Source organism: Amblyomma mixtum, chromosome 1, assembly GCF_055824585.1.
Source record: "Amblyomma mixtum isolate Tamu chromosome 1, ASM5582458v1, whole genome shotgun sequence".
Taxonomy (NCBI): Eukaryota; Metazoa; Arthropoda; class Arachnida; order Ixodida; family Ixodidae; genus Amblyomma; species Amblyomma mixtum.
The window spans coordinates 313,228,331-313,243,310 of record NC_143012.1 but is presented as its reverse complement, the minus strand read 5'-3'; the positions used below and the strand labels follow the sequence as shown (position 1 = coordinate 313,243,310).

The 14,980-nt window shown below is 44.8% G+C and overlaps 1 protein-coding gene across 1 annotated transcript; it reads left to right on the top strand.

The window, feature by feature from the left end:
* The first annotated feature begins 239 nt into the window (after positions 1 to 239).
* Positions 240 to 9,963, top strand: LOC149372481 (iripin-1-like). The gene is made up of 2 exons (XM_089586448.1): positions 240 to 696; positions 8,015 to 9,963. The coding sequence occupies exon 2, from the start codon at positions 8,038 to 8,040 to the stop codon at positions 9,214 to 9,216; it is 1,179 nt and encodes a 392-aa protein (XP_089442574.1). The 5' UTR covers positions 240 to 696; positions 8,015 to 8,037; the 3' UTR covers positions 9,217 to 9,963.
* Positions 9,964 to 14,980: the final 5,017 nt, after the last annotated feature.

The following is a 14,980-nucleotide window of genomic DNA, read 5'->3' as shown; positions in this document are numbered from 1 at the left end:
TCTGGCTCTCTTCTAGCCAATCGATTTCTCCGCAGCTGCTTACAGGTCCGGAGAAAGGCTTACGTATAGTTTTTCACGACTGAATCTAATAAACGCTCGCGTGCACCAGCATGCTCGCAGCGACTTGACTTGAGCGGCGGGCTGCGAGGCATCAGGAGCGGCGGCTGCACGCGCGGCTATTGCGAGGCGGCGCGGACGAAGCTACAGCTGTTCGTACGCCTGGCCCCTCCTCCCAGAACGATACAAGGGGGACGGCAGACGCCACAGCCTTTTGCCTGCACGCTCGCGCCCTGCAAGCAGCTGCCGGCGCCGAAACCACTAGGCTTCCGAGAAGGAGAGCAGTTTTTCCTGTGGTCCTCCCGTTGCTGCTAGCCCCCCACCAAGGAGTCAAACGTGCGTGCCGTGTTGCAACGAAAATTCTGCATACGATACTCTGCATGCGTCAAGGCGTGTGCACATCGTAAAGTGTGCTTCATCAACTGTCGTAGTGACGCCCGGGCGTTTCGGCGCGGAGGGATATTTCTGGCCCTGGCGTCTTTGGATCGAGCTAGATCGCTGTGGCCCATCAACGCGTTTCTTCTAGGGAGAAGCAAGTGTCACCGGCGCTTTGTTAGGTGATTTGGAAGCAACTGACCGTCGAACGTCGCTTGCTGAAGTGAGCGAGGCACGTTCGAGTGAAAGACAGATGTGTACCTGGTAAGTTCGAGAAGGAATACTTACTCTACGTGTGGTTTCCTCGGGGTCGAGAACAAACGCTTACTGTACCTATGGTTTCTTTGTGACGAACTCTTTACTGCCATATAGCTTCTTTCTGAAAGGTACGGTGTTAAGAAATTTTTTTACCCCACTGTATATCGTGTTTTAGAATTACTTTGCTTAGTAGCCTTCATTTACACAATTATATAGCATGAAAAAAAAAAAAATTTTAATTCGAGTAGGCGTACAGAAAGCATTTTACTACACAGAAGCCCTTAGACAGTATGTAGGAATCCTGTCGCAGGCTTCTTCACGCATGTTTTAGTGGAAATTTTTCTTCCACCTTTCTTGACGCTGAGCGAATCTGAAAGAAAGACGTTGTCGTGCATCAACGCATGGCCAGTGGTGACGGCTTTCACTTGGTACAGAGGTACAGAGGCAAGAAAGAATCAACTTAAAAGGAAAACCAAGGAAGTCTTCATTTTGTTTCAGCACGCACGATGTTATCAAAGATTCTTGCGCTATTTCTATCGGCGCACTTGAAGAGTGTAAGGCGAAATTTTATTCGTATATACCTACTGCGGTCCCGCAAGGCTATTACAAAAGTGGGGTACAAAATTCACATAAAATGCGTGCATTCATTCATTCATCTACTGATTCATACATACATACATACATACATACATACATACATACATACATACATACATACATACATACATACATACATACATACATACATACATACATACATACATACATACATACATACATACATACATACATACATACATACATACATACATACATACATACATACATACATACATACATACATACATACATACATACATACATACATACATACATACATACATACATACATACATACATACATACATACATACATACATACATACATACATACATACATACATACATACATACATACATACATACATACATACATACATACATACATACATACATACATGCATACATGCATGCATACATGCATACATACATGCATACATACATGCATACATACATGCATACATACATGCATACATGGTTTGGTTTGGTTTATGGGGTTCAACGTCCCAAAGCGACTAAGGCTATGAGAGACGCCGTAGTGCAGGGCTCCGGAAATTTCGACCACCTGGGGTTCTTTAACGTGCACTGACATCGCACAGTACACGGGCCTCTAGAATTTCTCCTCCAAAGAAATTCCAGCCGCCGCGGCCGGGATCGAACCCGCGTCTTTCGGGTCAGCAGCCGAGCACCATAACCACTGGGCCACCGCGGCGGCATACATGCATACATACATGCATACATACATGCATACATGCATGCATACATGCATGCATACATGCATGCATACATGCATGCATACATGCATGCATACATGCATGCATACATGCATGCATACATGCATGCATACATGCATGCATACATACATGCATACATACATGCATACATACATGCATACATACATGCATACATGCATACATGCATACATACATACATACATACATACATACATACATACATACATACATACATACATACATACATACATACATACATACATACATACATACATACATACATACATACATACATGCATGCATGCATGCATGCATGCATACATACATACATACATACATACATACATACATACATACATACATACATACATACATACATACATACATACATACATACATACATACATACATACATACATACATACACATACATACATACATACATACATACATACATACATACATACACACATACATACATACATACATACATACATACACATACACACATACATACATGCATACACACACACATACATACACGCACGCGCACACACATACATACACGCACGCGCACACGCACACGCACACGCGCACACACGCGCGCACACACACGCGCACACACACACACGCATGCACACACGCGCACACGCACACACGCACGCGCGCACACACACACACACGCACACACACACACACCCACATACATACATACATACATACACGCGCGCACACACACACACATACATACATACATACATACATACATACATACATACATACATACATACATACATACATACATACATACATACATACATACATACATACATACATACATACATACATACATACATACATACATACACGCACACACCCACACACACATACATACATACATACATACATACATACATGCATACATGCATACATACATACATACATACATACATACAGAAGTAGGTACAAAAATACGACCTAAATGCACAACGAACTGGCGCCACAGACTTTCCACGGCATCCGGAAATTGTTTAAATGGAAGTGGATGAATTTCACACGGCAAGGAGATCCAGCTTCGATGACTCGCTGGAAGAATTTATATGTGTCAATGCATGCATAAATATGTAAAATATTTAGTCTGTGGTGTCCCTTTATTTTTTGGCAATGGTTTAGGAAAGCCAACATAAGTGCTCAATGCCATGACATTTGGCAAGTTAATCAGCGTCAATATCTACTAAGGCATTCGGTTTACCGACGTGTCGAAAGCGGTGTTAAAATAATGCTGGAAGGTTAGACGAGGGCGAGAAATCTCTGTTGTAACGAAGGCAGATAAAATTAATTGCTTTCTTCTGGACAGAAACAATTTTCTTGATGCGTGGTCGTTTATAGGGATTACACACTATGGAACCGCAATCAATATGCAGGCGAATGAGTGTTTTGTAAGCTAAAACTTTTGTATGCTGTGAAGATTACGCAATATCCGCTGCAAGAGGCTAAGTCGCTTAAGTGCTTCGTTACATGTTAGGCTGATGTGTTTCCACCAAGATATGTTTGCGTGTGAAAAACAGTCCTAGGTATTTACACTTCGTTACTACATTTAATGGCTGGGAAAAAACAGCGCTGAGACGAGGGACAAAGAAAGAAGAAGACAACAGGACCGGCGCTTACTATCAACTGAAAGTTTATTAGAAACAACAGGCAATATACGAGGTCTGTTAGAAAAGTATCCGACTTTATTTTTTTTTTTTGCGAACACCTGATGGATATGAGACAAGCGCGCTTGCATCAGGCGACCTTGAACCTTCATGCGCATGCATGAATTTTTTCCCGCCTGCCGATAGCGTCAGTCGCTGGGAAGCAGCGTTTGAGTGAGGCAGTGTGCAGTGCTCTCGTCGGTTTTTTATTGCAAGGAAAATGGCGGAGTGAAAGGAGCAGCGCTACTGCAACAAATTTTGCCATAAACTTGGCGACAGCCGAGTGGAAACCATTCGAAATATTCAGACGGCTTTCGGTGAAGATGCTATGAGCAGCACACAGTTTAAGCAGTGTTACTATTGTTTTAAATATGGCCGCACATCGGTGGAGAACGAGCCACGCTCCAATCGGCCATCAACATGCCAAAATGACCAGGTCATTGCCGAACTGAACGCTATGGTGATGCGGGACTGTCGCGTGACTATCCGAGAAATTGAGGAAGAGGTGGACATGAGCAATTTCTCCGCACATTCCATTATCACCGAAGGTTTGGCCATGGAGAGAGTTGCGGCGAAATTCGTGCCGAAGCTGCTCACGGTGGAGCAAAAGCAGCTTCGTGTTGAAGGCTCACAGGACATGCTGGATTCCGCAAACAGTGACCCCGATTTCATCAACATCATAATCACTAGTGACGAGTCTTGGGTGTACAGGTACGACCCGGAAACCAGATCCCAGTCGTCAGAGTGGAAGCATTCCACGTCACCAAGACTTAAGAAGGCCCGCCAATTGCGCAGCAATGTGAAAGTGATGCTGACTGCTTTCTTTGACACCCTCTGTGTGGCAGACCACGAGTACGCACTCTACAGGGTCAAACAATGACCAAAGAGTACTACAGGGATGTCCTCCGTTGCCTACGTGATGCTGTGCGGCGCAAGAACCCGGAGCTGAGGTCAACAGGAAATTGGCGCACCCATCGCGCCAATGCTCCTGCACATTCCTCGCACTCGAATCAGATTTTTTGGTGAAAAACCAGACTCCTGTAGTTCAACAGACTCCTTACTGTCCTGATATGGCACCTGCGATTTCTGGCTGGTTCCCAAAATCAAAAGGCCATTGAAAGGAGCGCGATTTCAGACAAGGAAGAACATTATGGCTGCAACGACAGCTGAGCTAAACTCCATTCCGAAAAGGGCCTTTTCGGAATACTTCCCACAATGGCAGCACCGCTGGGAGAAGTGTGTGGAGTCCCAAGTAGACTACTTTAAAGATGACTAGGTTTGCAACGCTCCAGTTATGCAAGTTTTTTTTCAACGGCCAAAGGTCGGATACTTTTCTAACAGACCTCGTATACTCCATCGACCACCAAGAGCGCATGTCAACACCAAAAGCTATAGTGATACATCAATCACCTCGATCAAGATACTTCAATTCACAGTCATGAACTGTTACAGAGGGGGTGCTCACGCACGAATCACTGTTTTTGTGGATATGAAACGCTTCACTGATTTCCCTTGTTAGTTTATCTTTGTGCTTGTACAGGATCCTAGTTTCATTAAAAATGGGGGTACATGATTTTTCAGAAGAATCAGGTTGGTTATTCCGGGGACAGTTCCTGTAATTCAAGGCCAAGTTTGACGACGGAGCCCCTTTCAAAGAAGTGTTGTGGTCTCTTAGGCGGGTGTTCAAGCACCTTCCTGTTTGACCTATAAGGTGCTTGAACACATGTTTTCTTGGTACCTTTCGTGTAACTAAATCACTTGCTTGACATTCTTATTGAAGTACAACGTAAAAACATGTGCGACATGTTACCGTCGTCGCTATAAGGACAGCGGAAATTTCATGAGTGAAGGAGAAGATCATTAAAAGTATTTTCTAACAGAGGCGCGACATGTCACTATCGCCAGTCTGTGGGCAGATGGAATTTTGTGAGTAACTCAAGAACCTGGCAAGCATACACAGACACACTGCAGCTTCTCTACAGACACGGGGAAATTCCATGAAAAAACAAACAATTCAAAAAGGTGAATATATACTGTTACACCTCTAGAGATCTGAATAAAGAAAATGAAATAGTGAATGTGCAAGTATACAACGTAACACCTCTACAGCATTTAATGATAAGGTGCGAAAATTTTTATAGATTTTCAAGGAAGAATGAATTATAATTCGTTGTTCAGTGCGTTTACCGCGAACACAAAATATATCTCTACACAGGTGCGGCAAATTTTGCGCTCTGCACCGTTGCTGCAAAACGTGCGCTTTTTCTGGCGGCATAATCAGAGGAGAGGCTGACAGGCTGCCAGAGCTTGGAGCGTATGTTATTAATCGATTAAGCTATATTAGTCATTACTATTTGTATTGTTCATAATCAAAGAATTCAATAGAAATACACCGCGTTCTTTGAGGCTAGACACAAATATGGGTCACGCTGTCTCCGCTATTGTTCGGCATAGCACAAACAAAGAGAGTAAAGAGAGGCGCTTACTTTTAAACCGTGCTAGTTGTAAAAGATTCTTATAAAGTAGGCAGTCATTCTATATAACATTCCCCAGCACAGCGTATGTGCACAAACACGTTATAGTGAAGGCAAAAAACTGCAAAGGCACTCCCGAGATCAATGCAAGAACCGGGATGAAAGAAAAAGAGAGTTTATACCGTATTAACAGGAATTTAAGCATCCTTTTTTTCCAAATGGGGCGAGCCTCTAGCTACAAAGGGAATCTTAGTCGGAGCGGAATTACATTATGTAGTACCTTTGTTATTTAATGCTGTAGCATTAGGAGGACCATGACAGAGAAAACTGTCCGGCGGCGATGGCGTAGGGGTCTCTGTGAAGTCTAAACCTGCTAGGTGGTGTTTAAGGTAGATTTGCATCTCTTACTTGCTACCTGTAAACCGCCCCCTCTTCACTTGTAGTTGAGAGGAGGGAAATGCCGGGCGAAGAATGACTCAGCAGAACAAAATTACTAGGAAGAAAATGACACAACAATGGCTAACGTGCAAAATAGCTGATGTTTCACCTTAGATGTTCTGTAAATTTTAGCAGTAGGCTTTCTGATGAGTAAGAGAAGCACTTTTTTCAGCATCGCATTGTCACTCCTGTAGCACATTAGAAAACAGCTAAGAAGTGCTAATTAGTAGGGTGGATTCCTAATATTGGATAGTTAACTTATAACGGTTGCTGTTAGTATCCTTATTCCTTAAGACGTGTGTAATCCACCGTAAATAAGTTTTTAGAATTTGGAAAACGCAGTTACACTAGGCGCTGCTGCCCAACAAATTCCGGCTATTTCGATGGGCTGCATGCACTGGAGAGGTTGCTTTGCCTGCAAGCTTCTCGAAAGGTCGTATATTTTAGCGAGATGCAGGCAGAATCTGTTGAGCCATAGCGTCGAGGATAACTGTGTTTTCGAAATTGTAAAAACTGATATGGATATTAGTTACGGTGGACTACATGGATCTCAATTAATAAGGAGACTAACAGTAGTAATAAAAATTTAACTACTCAATATTAGTTAACCAGCCTGCTAGTTGGCACGCGTTAGCTGTATTTGATGCCCTACTCAGCTGATAGTGCTCTGCCGAGAGAAGCGATCTTCAAACTCTAATAGCCTTTTAAAAAAAATTGCAAAAAATCTTGGGTGAAACACCTTGTATACACGTTCGTAAGTAAGGATGAATAGTTTAAACAGTGCAACGGCCATATGCGGCCAGACAGCATCACACATTTTGCTTGGACATAAAAGTAAATTGGCAGAGTTTAAGAACTCGCTTTTTAAAAACTGAGGTTTGCGACAGGTCTTCCTTCTAGCATTGCTAGGGAAGAGCTGCACGGGTCTCACACGCCGCACCGGCGGCTGTGTTTGAAAGAGCCACCTGTCAGTGCAGTGGCGCATCGCTTAACCGCTGCGCCTGTTTTGGCATGAGGTCTAGTCACGATCTTTCAATGTGACACATTTTACGTAGTTGGCATTCAAACAGAATCATAATTTGAATGGATTGGGTAGTAAAAGAAGAATGCTGTTGCAATTCCGCCGCATTAATCCAGTTGACGGCCGCTAAATTTTTTCTTCATGAATATGAATCGTCAGAAAACGAGGGTGTTTAGCATCACAGTGCTTAATTTTTCCCTCACACTCTGTCTCGAAGAAATATCACTAGTTCAAACCTTGGTCTTCGTTTCTCTTTAAATGTTAATTGCTTCGCTTTGCTCCTTTCTGTGCTGCTTTAAGATTGGAATCAAAAGTTAGTCAAGAGCGAGCCGTCTTGATCGAATTGTGTTTCTTCCTTTGCAGAGACAGTACACGCCGGCCAAGTAATGACGTCTGGCATCGCAGTGTTTGCCTGTTGGACGTTGCTCGCGCAAGCGTCCAGTGCGGGCGATGTGACAGCGTCCACAAACCTGGCCTTGAGTCTCTTCCCGACTCTTTCGGCCGACACTTCCGACAACATGCTCTTCTCGCCCTTCGGCATCTCCGTGTTGCTATCTATCCTTTCAGCTGGCACCAAGGGGGACAGCCTCAAAGAGCTTGAAAGCAGTTTCGGCTCCGATGTGGCCACCATTCGACAAGAACTCCAAGCGTCGTTCGAAGAATTGTGTGAAGCTACGCCCTGCCTCAAATCGCCGATGGCACTCGCCAACCTCCTCGTAGTCAAGAAAGGCTTGAAGTCCCAACTTCTACCGCAATTCGTCAAGTTCCTCAACAGCGATGGGGCTTTTCGGACCTTAGTTGATGAGCTCGACGAAGGCCTTGTCGCTAGATCGAACGACTGGGTTCGCTCGCAGACCAATGGGAAGATAAGCAAAGTCCTGGACAGCAATGCGGCCGAAGAGGACGCAAAGATGTTGCTGCTGAACGCCATCCACTTTAAGGGTGACTGGTGGGAGAGGTTCGAGAAACGGCTCAGTTACAACGGCACATTCAAAAACGCCGATGGTACCAACACGGATATGAAGTTCATGTTCAAAAGGAGACACTTTGAGTACGCCTTGGACCCTGCCCTAAAGACGCATGTGATCTCACTGCCTTATAAAGACGTCAAGGCGAGATTCATCCTGTTGGTTCCGCTGAAACGGGCCGGCGTCAAAACGCTAAGCAGTCTCTTAACTGCTTCGGAATGGGCGCGTGTGATGGGGACGTTGAGAAATACTAGCGTAGCACTGTCGATGCCGAAGTTTGTTGTGTCCAAGCAATATAATCTGATCAAGCCTTTAGAGCAGCTCGGCGTCAAGAAGATATTCAGCGAAGAAGCCGATCTCTCCGGCATGCTGGGCACCAAAGACCTTTTTGTATCTGCGATGGAACAAGTTTCCAAGCTGAGAGTGGACGAAGAAGGTAGCGAGACAGACAGCGCCACGCTGATGAGGATCTCTGGAAAGGCGGCCGAAGAGGGCGAGTCAGTCATTGCCGATCACCCGTTCATATTTGCTGTCACAGTGGGGAAGCGAAACGACATCTTCTTTATGGGACAAGTCAACAAACTACCTTTGACGTGATGTCCGTCGTAGTGGTTACTTTAGAGGCACAATTATTTGCAGGTGTCGCCCGCTGACATCAGACTTCAAAAGCGGACCATCGCAAGCGTGAAACAGGTTGTCGCTAGCGCTGCGGCACCGTGCATGCAGGGACTAAACGATCAACACTTATATTTATTTTATGCTTGGTTCTTCGCGCATGCTTCACTTACTCCAAGCTTTCTGCTGCTTCATAAATAGGAAATATAAAGCCCGCAGGTGTCAGGCCTATCCAGCGGTAATACTCCGGACATGCGCGTCTTGGCACCTTGACGGTCCTTAGTCAAATGTGTTTAGGGGACCAGCTTTGTTCCCACTTCGAGTTAATTAATTCGGCGTTGCGCTGTCATCCGCTACCAGCCCTAGTTAGCTGAGGTCGTAAAGCGACAGCCCCGTATAGACGATGGTCATCGGTTCGATCCCCTGATCAGGATTACTTTTTCTTCAAGTACGAAGATTCTTTGAAAACTGTATAGCTCTCTTTTGTAACCGTATGGGTACGCTTCAGTGGGCACTAATGGGTAACAATTATTCCCTTATTATACTCCACATATAGCTACTTTCACAACATACCATGCTACAGATTTATAAGTGTCGATTTATACAGTTTCACAAAAGCCACGCTTTCTAGAGGATGCGAACAGAGCCTACCAGCTGATTTTGGGCGAGTTCAGAGCAGCGGTAGCAGGCGCACACAAAGTGCACAAGGAAGGGGAAAGCCTCAGGATACTAGCCAACAATTCTATAAGAGGCTCTCTCTCTACCTTGGGCATTATACGCGGAGTTATTTGCATCCCGCTTCGCAAGTGTCGCGCCTTCTAATCTGTTTTCCCTGCCGAACTTGCGGGAGTTGTTCTTTTTTTAGGCTAGGCCGTTATATGCTGTGAGGTAAGGAGCGTCACATTGAACTGCTGTCACTGTGAGTGATTATTCGTGAGATGCAAGGCTATTCTTAATCCCAAGTATTTTAATTGAGCATAGACGCCAAAGATATTTCGATACTGATTTTTGTAAGGTAGAGTCGCGAGCAATTTGAGAGGGAACAACTTTTTCACACTATTGAGCATTTTCTGCTTATCTCTCCACTATATTTAAGAATAACTTTTCTGTATTATATGCCATGAGCAAAACTAGTTATAAAACAGAAAAATAAACTGTGGTTGTCACACATAGTTATGGAGTAATGCTTGTTCCCTCTCATATTGCTCACGACTGCACGAATGAATAATCAAGCGCATTTTCAACCTGCAGCAGCGAGCATATTTCCTAGTAGAACAAAGAAAAAGAAAAGAAGGTGCCAGACGTATACATGGTGGAAAAACAGCGCAAACTAAGACAGAGAACACAGAACAAGAGGAGAGACACTACAAGCGCTGGTACTGTCTGCCCTCTTGTTCTGTGTTCTCTGTCTTAGTTTGCGCTGTTTTTCCACCATCAATTCACACCAACGAGCCCAAATGTCTGCTTTGTGTCAGACCTATAACACTGCGCGCCGAAACATTGTTGTGATGCAAACAACGTTGTCCCCATGCCAAGTGTTTTGACTGCGCCGTTGGCATTTGCGAAGGATGTGCTTCTTTTACCTCATGTTGTGTCTCACTTAGAACTTACCGCTGCACCGAACAAACGTATAAAGCTTCTTCACACATCGGCAAATAAATGTTGCATGCCTATTCATAAATGTTTCTGAATGCTTGCTTCGTTTTTATTTAAGCCCCGTACCGCAGCTGATGGGGTCGGAGACGCGTGCGTACCGCCGCGCGTGAGGACCTAGTGACACCTCGCGCACACCGGATCAAAAGTTGTACAATCAATATTTCCGTCTCAGCTGTGCTGGCGTGAAAGAGAGGGCGCTAGGTATCGCAGCAGCGCTAATGGCGCCAGCGCGAAGGGCATTGCAGTCCAAAGCGCTCTTCGTCACGACAGTATGAGAAAGCCACTATGTAATAGGACACAACCAAAGAAAACAGCATTTGGTCCAAATGACGTAGACCCGAAGAGTGATGTATTACTCCATTCATCAACCACAGCAGTGAAAAATAGATTTCAATATGTCTCTCTATTAAACAAGTCACAGGCGCCAAAATCATTTCCTTTATCGTTTCGTCCCAGGAATAGCTTTTTTTTCCTTACGTAACAAGAAAAGCTGTACAACGGGCTATTGTGTGGTGGCCCTGAATATGGCAGGAGCTTCCCCGAAGTCTTAAGTTGTGGTATGTGAAATACGTACAGCTTTATGTCCTGAAGCAACCTGTAGACTATGAGGACGCTGTATAGTGGAAGGCTTCTAATATACTTTGACAACTTGCGGCTTATTAAAGTGCGGTGACATCGCCCAGCACAAGGGCGTTTTTGCATTTATCCAGCGAAATGTGCCGCCGCTGGTGGGATTACATCCCGCGATCTTCGGTTCAGCAGCCAAAGCCAATGAGCCGTAGCAGTGGGTGCAGACGTAGTTAGTTGTATCCTACCATAAGACACATTCGACTGCACCACTTTTCACGCTGTATAACGATTTATAAGAAATATTTACAGCAGATGCTGAGCGTGACGCTCAAGAGGGACACTCCATGTACGGCGTCGCGGGCAACACCTCCAGAAGGCGCCGTGTATGTTGTATACATTGGGGCCGATATAATATAATGATTCAGTTTCGATTTAATTCACTTTCGTCCATCTTCATCACCTATAGGTAGCGCAAGCTTTCCTCAACGCCGGTGCATGCAAATAACCTAGGTGAAAATAACAATAACCCAGAAATGCTCGTCATATGATAAAAGTGGTCATTGATATTTCATTCATGGAAAGTTGGTGTTGACCATGCCTAAGAACAAAAACGGGAATGGAGGTCTCGTATCAAAATCATTAGAGGGTACATCAATGTAAATTTAAAAAAAATACTTTTTGTTTTTCAAGCTGTGAATTTTTTTTTTTTTTCTGAGCACAGACACCCGTGGCAGGAAATTGCTCGGATGGGAAAAGGTAAGCAAAAAGGTAATCAGTGCGACTAGAGGAATGTCCATTATCTTCTTCAGAAATCCAAAGAACCTCAGACTAAAGACTAAAGGGAATAATTATGCTGCCAAATTTGGTTGCTCACAGGATACAAGAGTTCTCTTAAGCACCCAACTTCATCTCCTCGCAGCAGTGTGGGTGAGTGTGAAGAACGTTACAAATAAAACGCCTCTGAGGCGAACATATACTATTAAAGAATTCTAACTACTGCCAAAATTTGATGTGAGTTTACCGCACAACATCCATGCGGTGATGCCTATCGCTGGCTCCACTAACATTAAAAGGCATAGTTAGCGGAGGAGGGCCAGTCACGTAGGTGTTCTAAACACCGGTGTTACGAAGAATGTACGGCAGTCGTTCGGATTACAGTATGCGGTATGGTACGTGGAATTTAACGATCCAGAGCTACGAACTGGATATGAGAGACGCCGTGTAGTCCCCTACACGGTCCCGCTACATTGGCCTCAGCAGCCGAACACCAAATCCATTAATACACCATGGCGGGCAGGCCGTTCGGATTGCGTTGGTGGTTTTGTTTTTTGCGCGAAAGCATTACTTCACGAGGTCAAACCGGCTCACCGGTTTGTGTGAAGCTTGACCTTGAGGGTGACCATGGGCAAACCATAAATAAATGTATAAAATCAATTTTCCTGCGACTGGGATTCGAACCTGCGCCGACGCGAACAGATCAGCTTCGCTGGCCACTGCAAGAGAGCACTATGCAATCGCCGCAACCGATCATGGCTCGTGTTAAACTGCAACACACTATGGCGCTGTGCATTGCACATCGTCTTCATCAACTGATACTGCTATCAAACTACTGCTACTAAATACTACTATATATTCACCAAGACTCTCCATATTTCTCACCTTCGTACTGTGTTATAGTCATTCTCCGGGCCTTGAAAGGCAATGTAAAGTATTTTCTAACTCTCGCCGCTCGCGGTGCTGCCCTTTCGTCTGCCTGAGGCCAAGTGTTCATATGTAGCCGACTTGCGTGGCACGAGTAAAAATAGTTGGAGCTCGATGCCCGCCTGTGCTCTAGGTTTCCTTTCCTAAACTCTTTCAAAGATCCTCATCGTGTGTTACACATTATTTTATTCCTCCTGCAATTCATACAATCCTAGATGTCTCCTGTGTTCTTGTCTCCGTTGTTCTTTGCTTTCAAAAGGCACTTCTTCCTTTTATTGTAAACTTCAGTCATCAAGTCAGGCCTTCCAGGCTTCAACAGGGTTGCGATGCGGTCCAGCGGTCTTTCCATTTTTAATTTCTTCCAAGCACTTGTCACTTACTTGATTGAATTCACCTGCTTGATACGGTTTACACTCCTTATTCTGTCATGATTCCGTGTAATCCTGTATATTCCTTTTTTCCCCGCACTTGTTTCCAAAAGTTTATGCATCATTTGGCACGACTCGATTGCTGCCTGCACTAAGTTGTTCTTTGCTTACTCATTTGCCATCTTGTAGAACTTTACGCCTGCTGGATCCTGTTTGGCAACCAACCTCTTGTTCACCAGTTTCTTCTCCTTTACTACTGCTTGAACCTCATCATCCCACTGGCAACTTTCCTTGCTTCTCCAGAGTTTTCCTGAGGCTTTCCCTTACTCGCCAGCGCCCCTGATAGCACCTTCATTTCTGTGTTACCGTTCCTGCATGTTTTCGGGTTCCATATATAGAAGCTGGCCGCAGCATCCCTTCTTTAAAGTGGTTCTTCTGTTCTCAAGTCCGAAATCCGGAACCACTTGATCATCCTTGCTAGCTTTTCCGTTGTTTTCTTTCTTCCTTTCGCTACAACGCCATCTTCCAGATTGGAAAGTCCATCACTGGCCTTTTCTATGCTGCAACACGATGACGGAAAATAACTTCTGAAACTTCCTTCCAGTGATGCAAAAGGCAGTATATTTAGCACCACCTGCAAATCTTCTCTTGCCAAACAACAAGTTTACGATGGTCGAGTAAGAGGCAATTGTAGATCTGTGAGCACTGAAGGTCCATAAGCAGTGGACTGTCCTATGGTGCCATATGGTCGCTGGCGGTGACTTTAAAACTCACTGCTTTAAGTTCCTTGCGACGAAAGAAGGTAGTCAATTCGCGCACACAACCCGCCACTCTCGTCAGTATCAGGCACTGCCTTATCTTTTTGGAAAAGGAGTTTACGATGGTGAGGTCAGATACGATTGCAAACTCTATTATCGCTTCTCCGGCACTGTGTCCTGTGGCATTTCGTTCTCACTTCTTTCTGCACACTTGCTGTTCATTTTGCTGTTCGGAATGCTGCCCCGTCGTCTTCTTGCCCGAAGTGCCGTAAGCTGCAAATACTTGAGGATGTGTCAGAACGCGTTGTTGCACGTGCACCAATTTTCAAAGACATGCAGGTCATGGCGTTTGCTGCCAGGTCACCTAGGTGACCTATTGTAATACCCTGAAAATACCGAAGTCCTGGAGGGGTGAAGGCAACAGTTCCCCTTCATCATCAAATCATTTGTAGCGCTGGTTGTTTAAAACACGCCACACCGCAGGCACCCAGAAGCACCTTGTGGCCGATACATTTCTGGCAAAGGTTGGATATTCTGGCTCCTGGTGCGTTGTGCGATCAACGTCTATTGGCTTGCAGGGACTGGTCGTACGACAGCGGCGACCGTATTAAGTACCCTGCTCCCATTGGTATTGCGTCTCCACTATGACATCGTAACACACTGAAGACAGAGCTTGAGTGAGAGAAGGCTGAA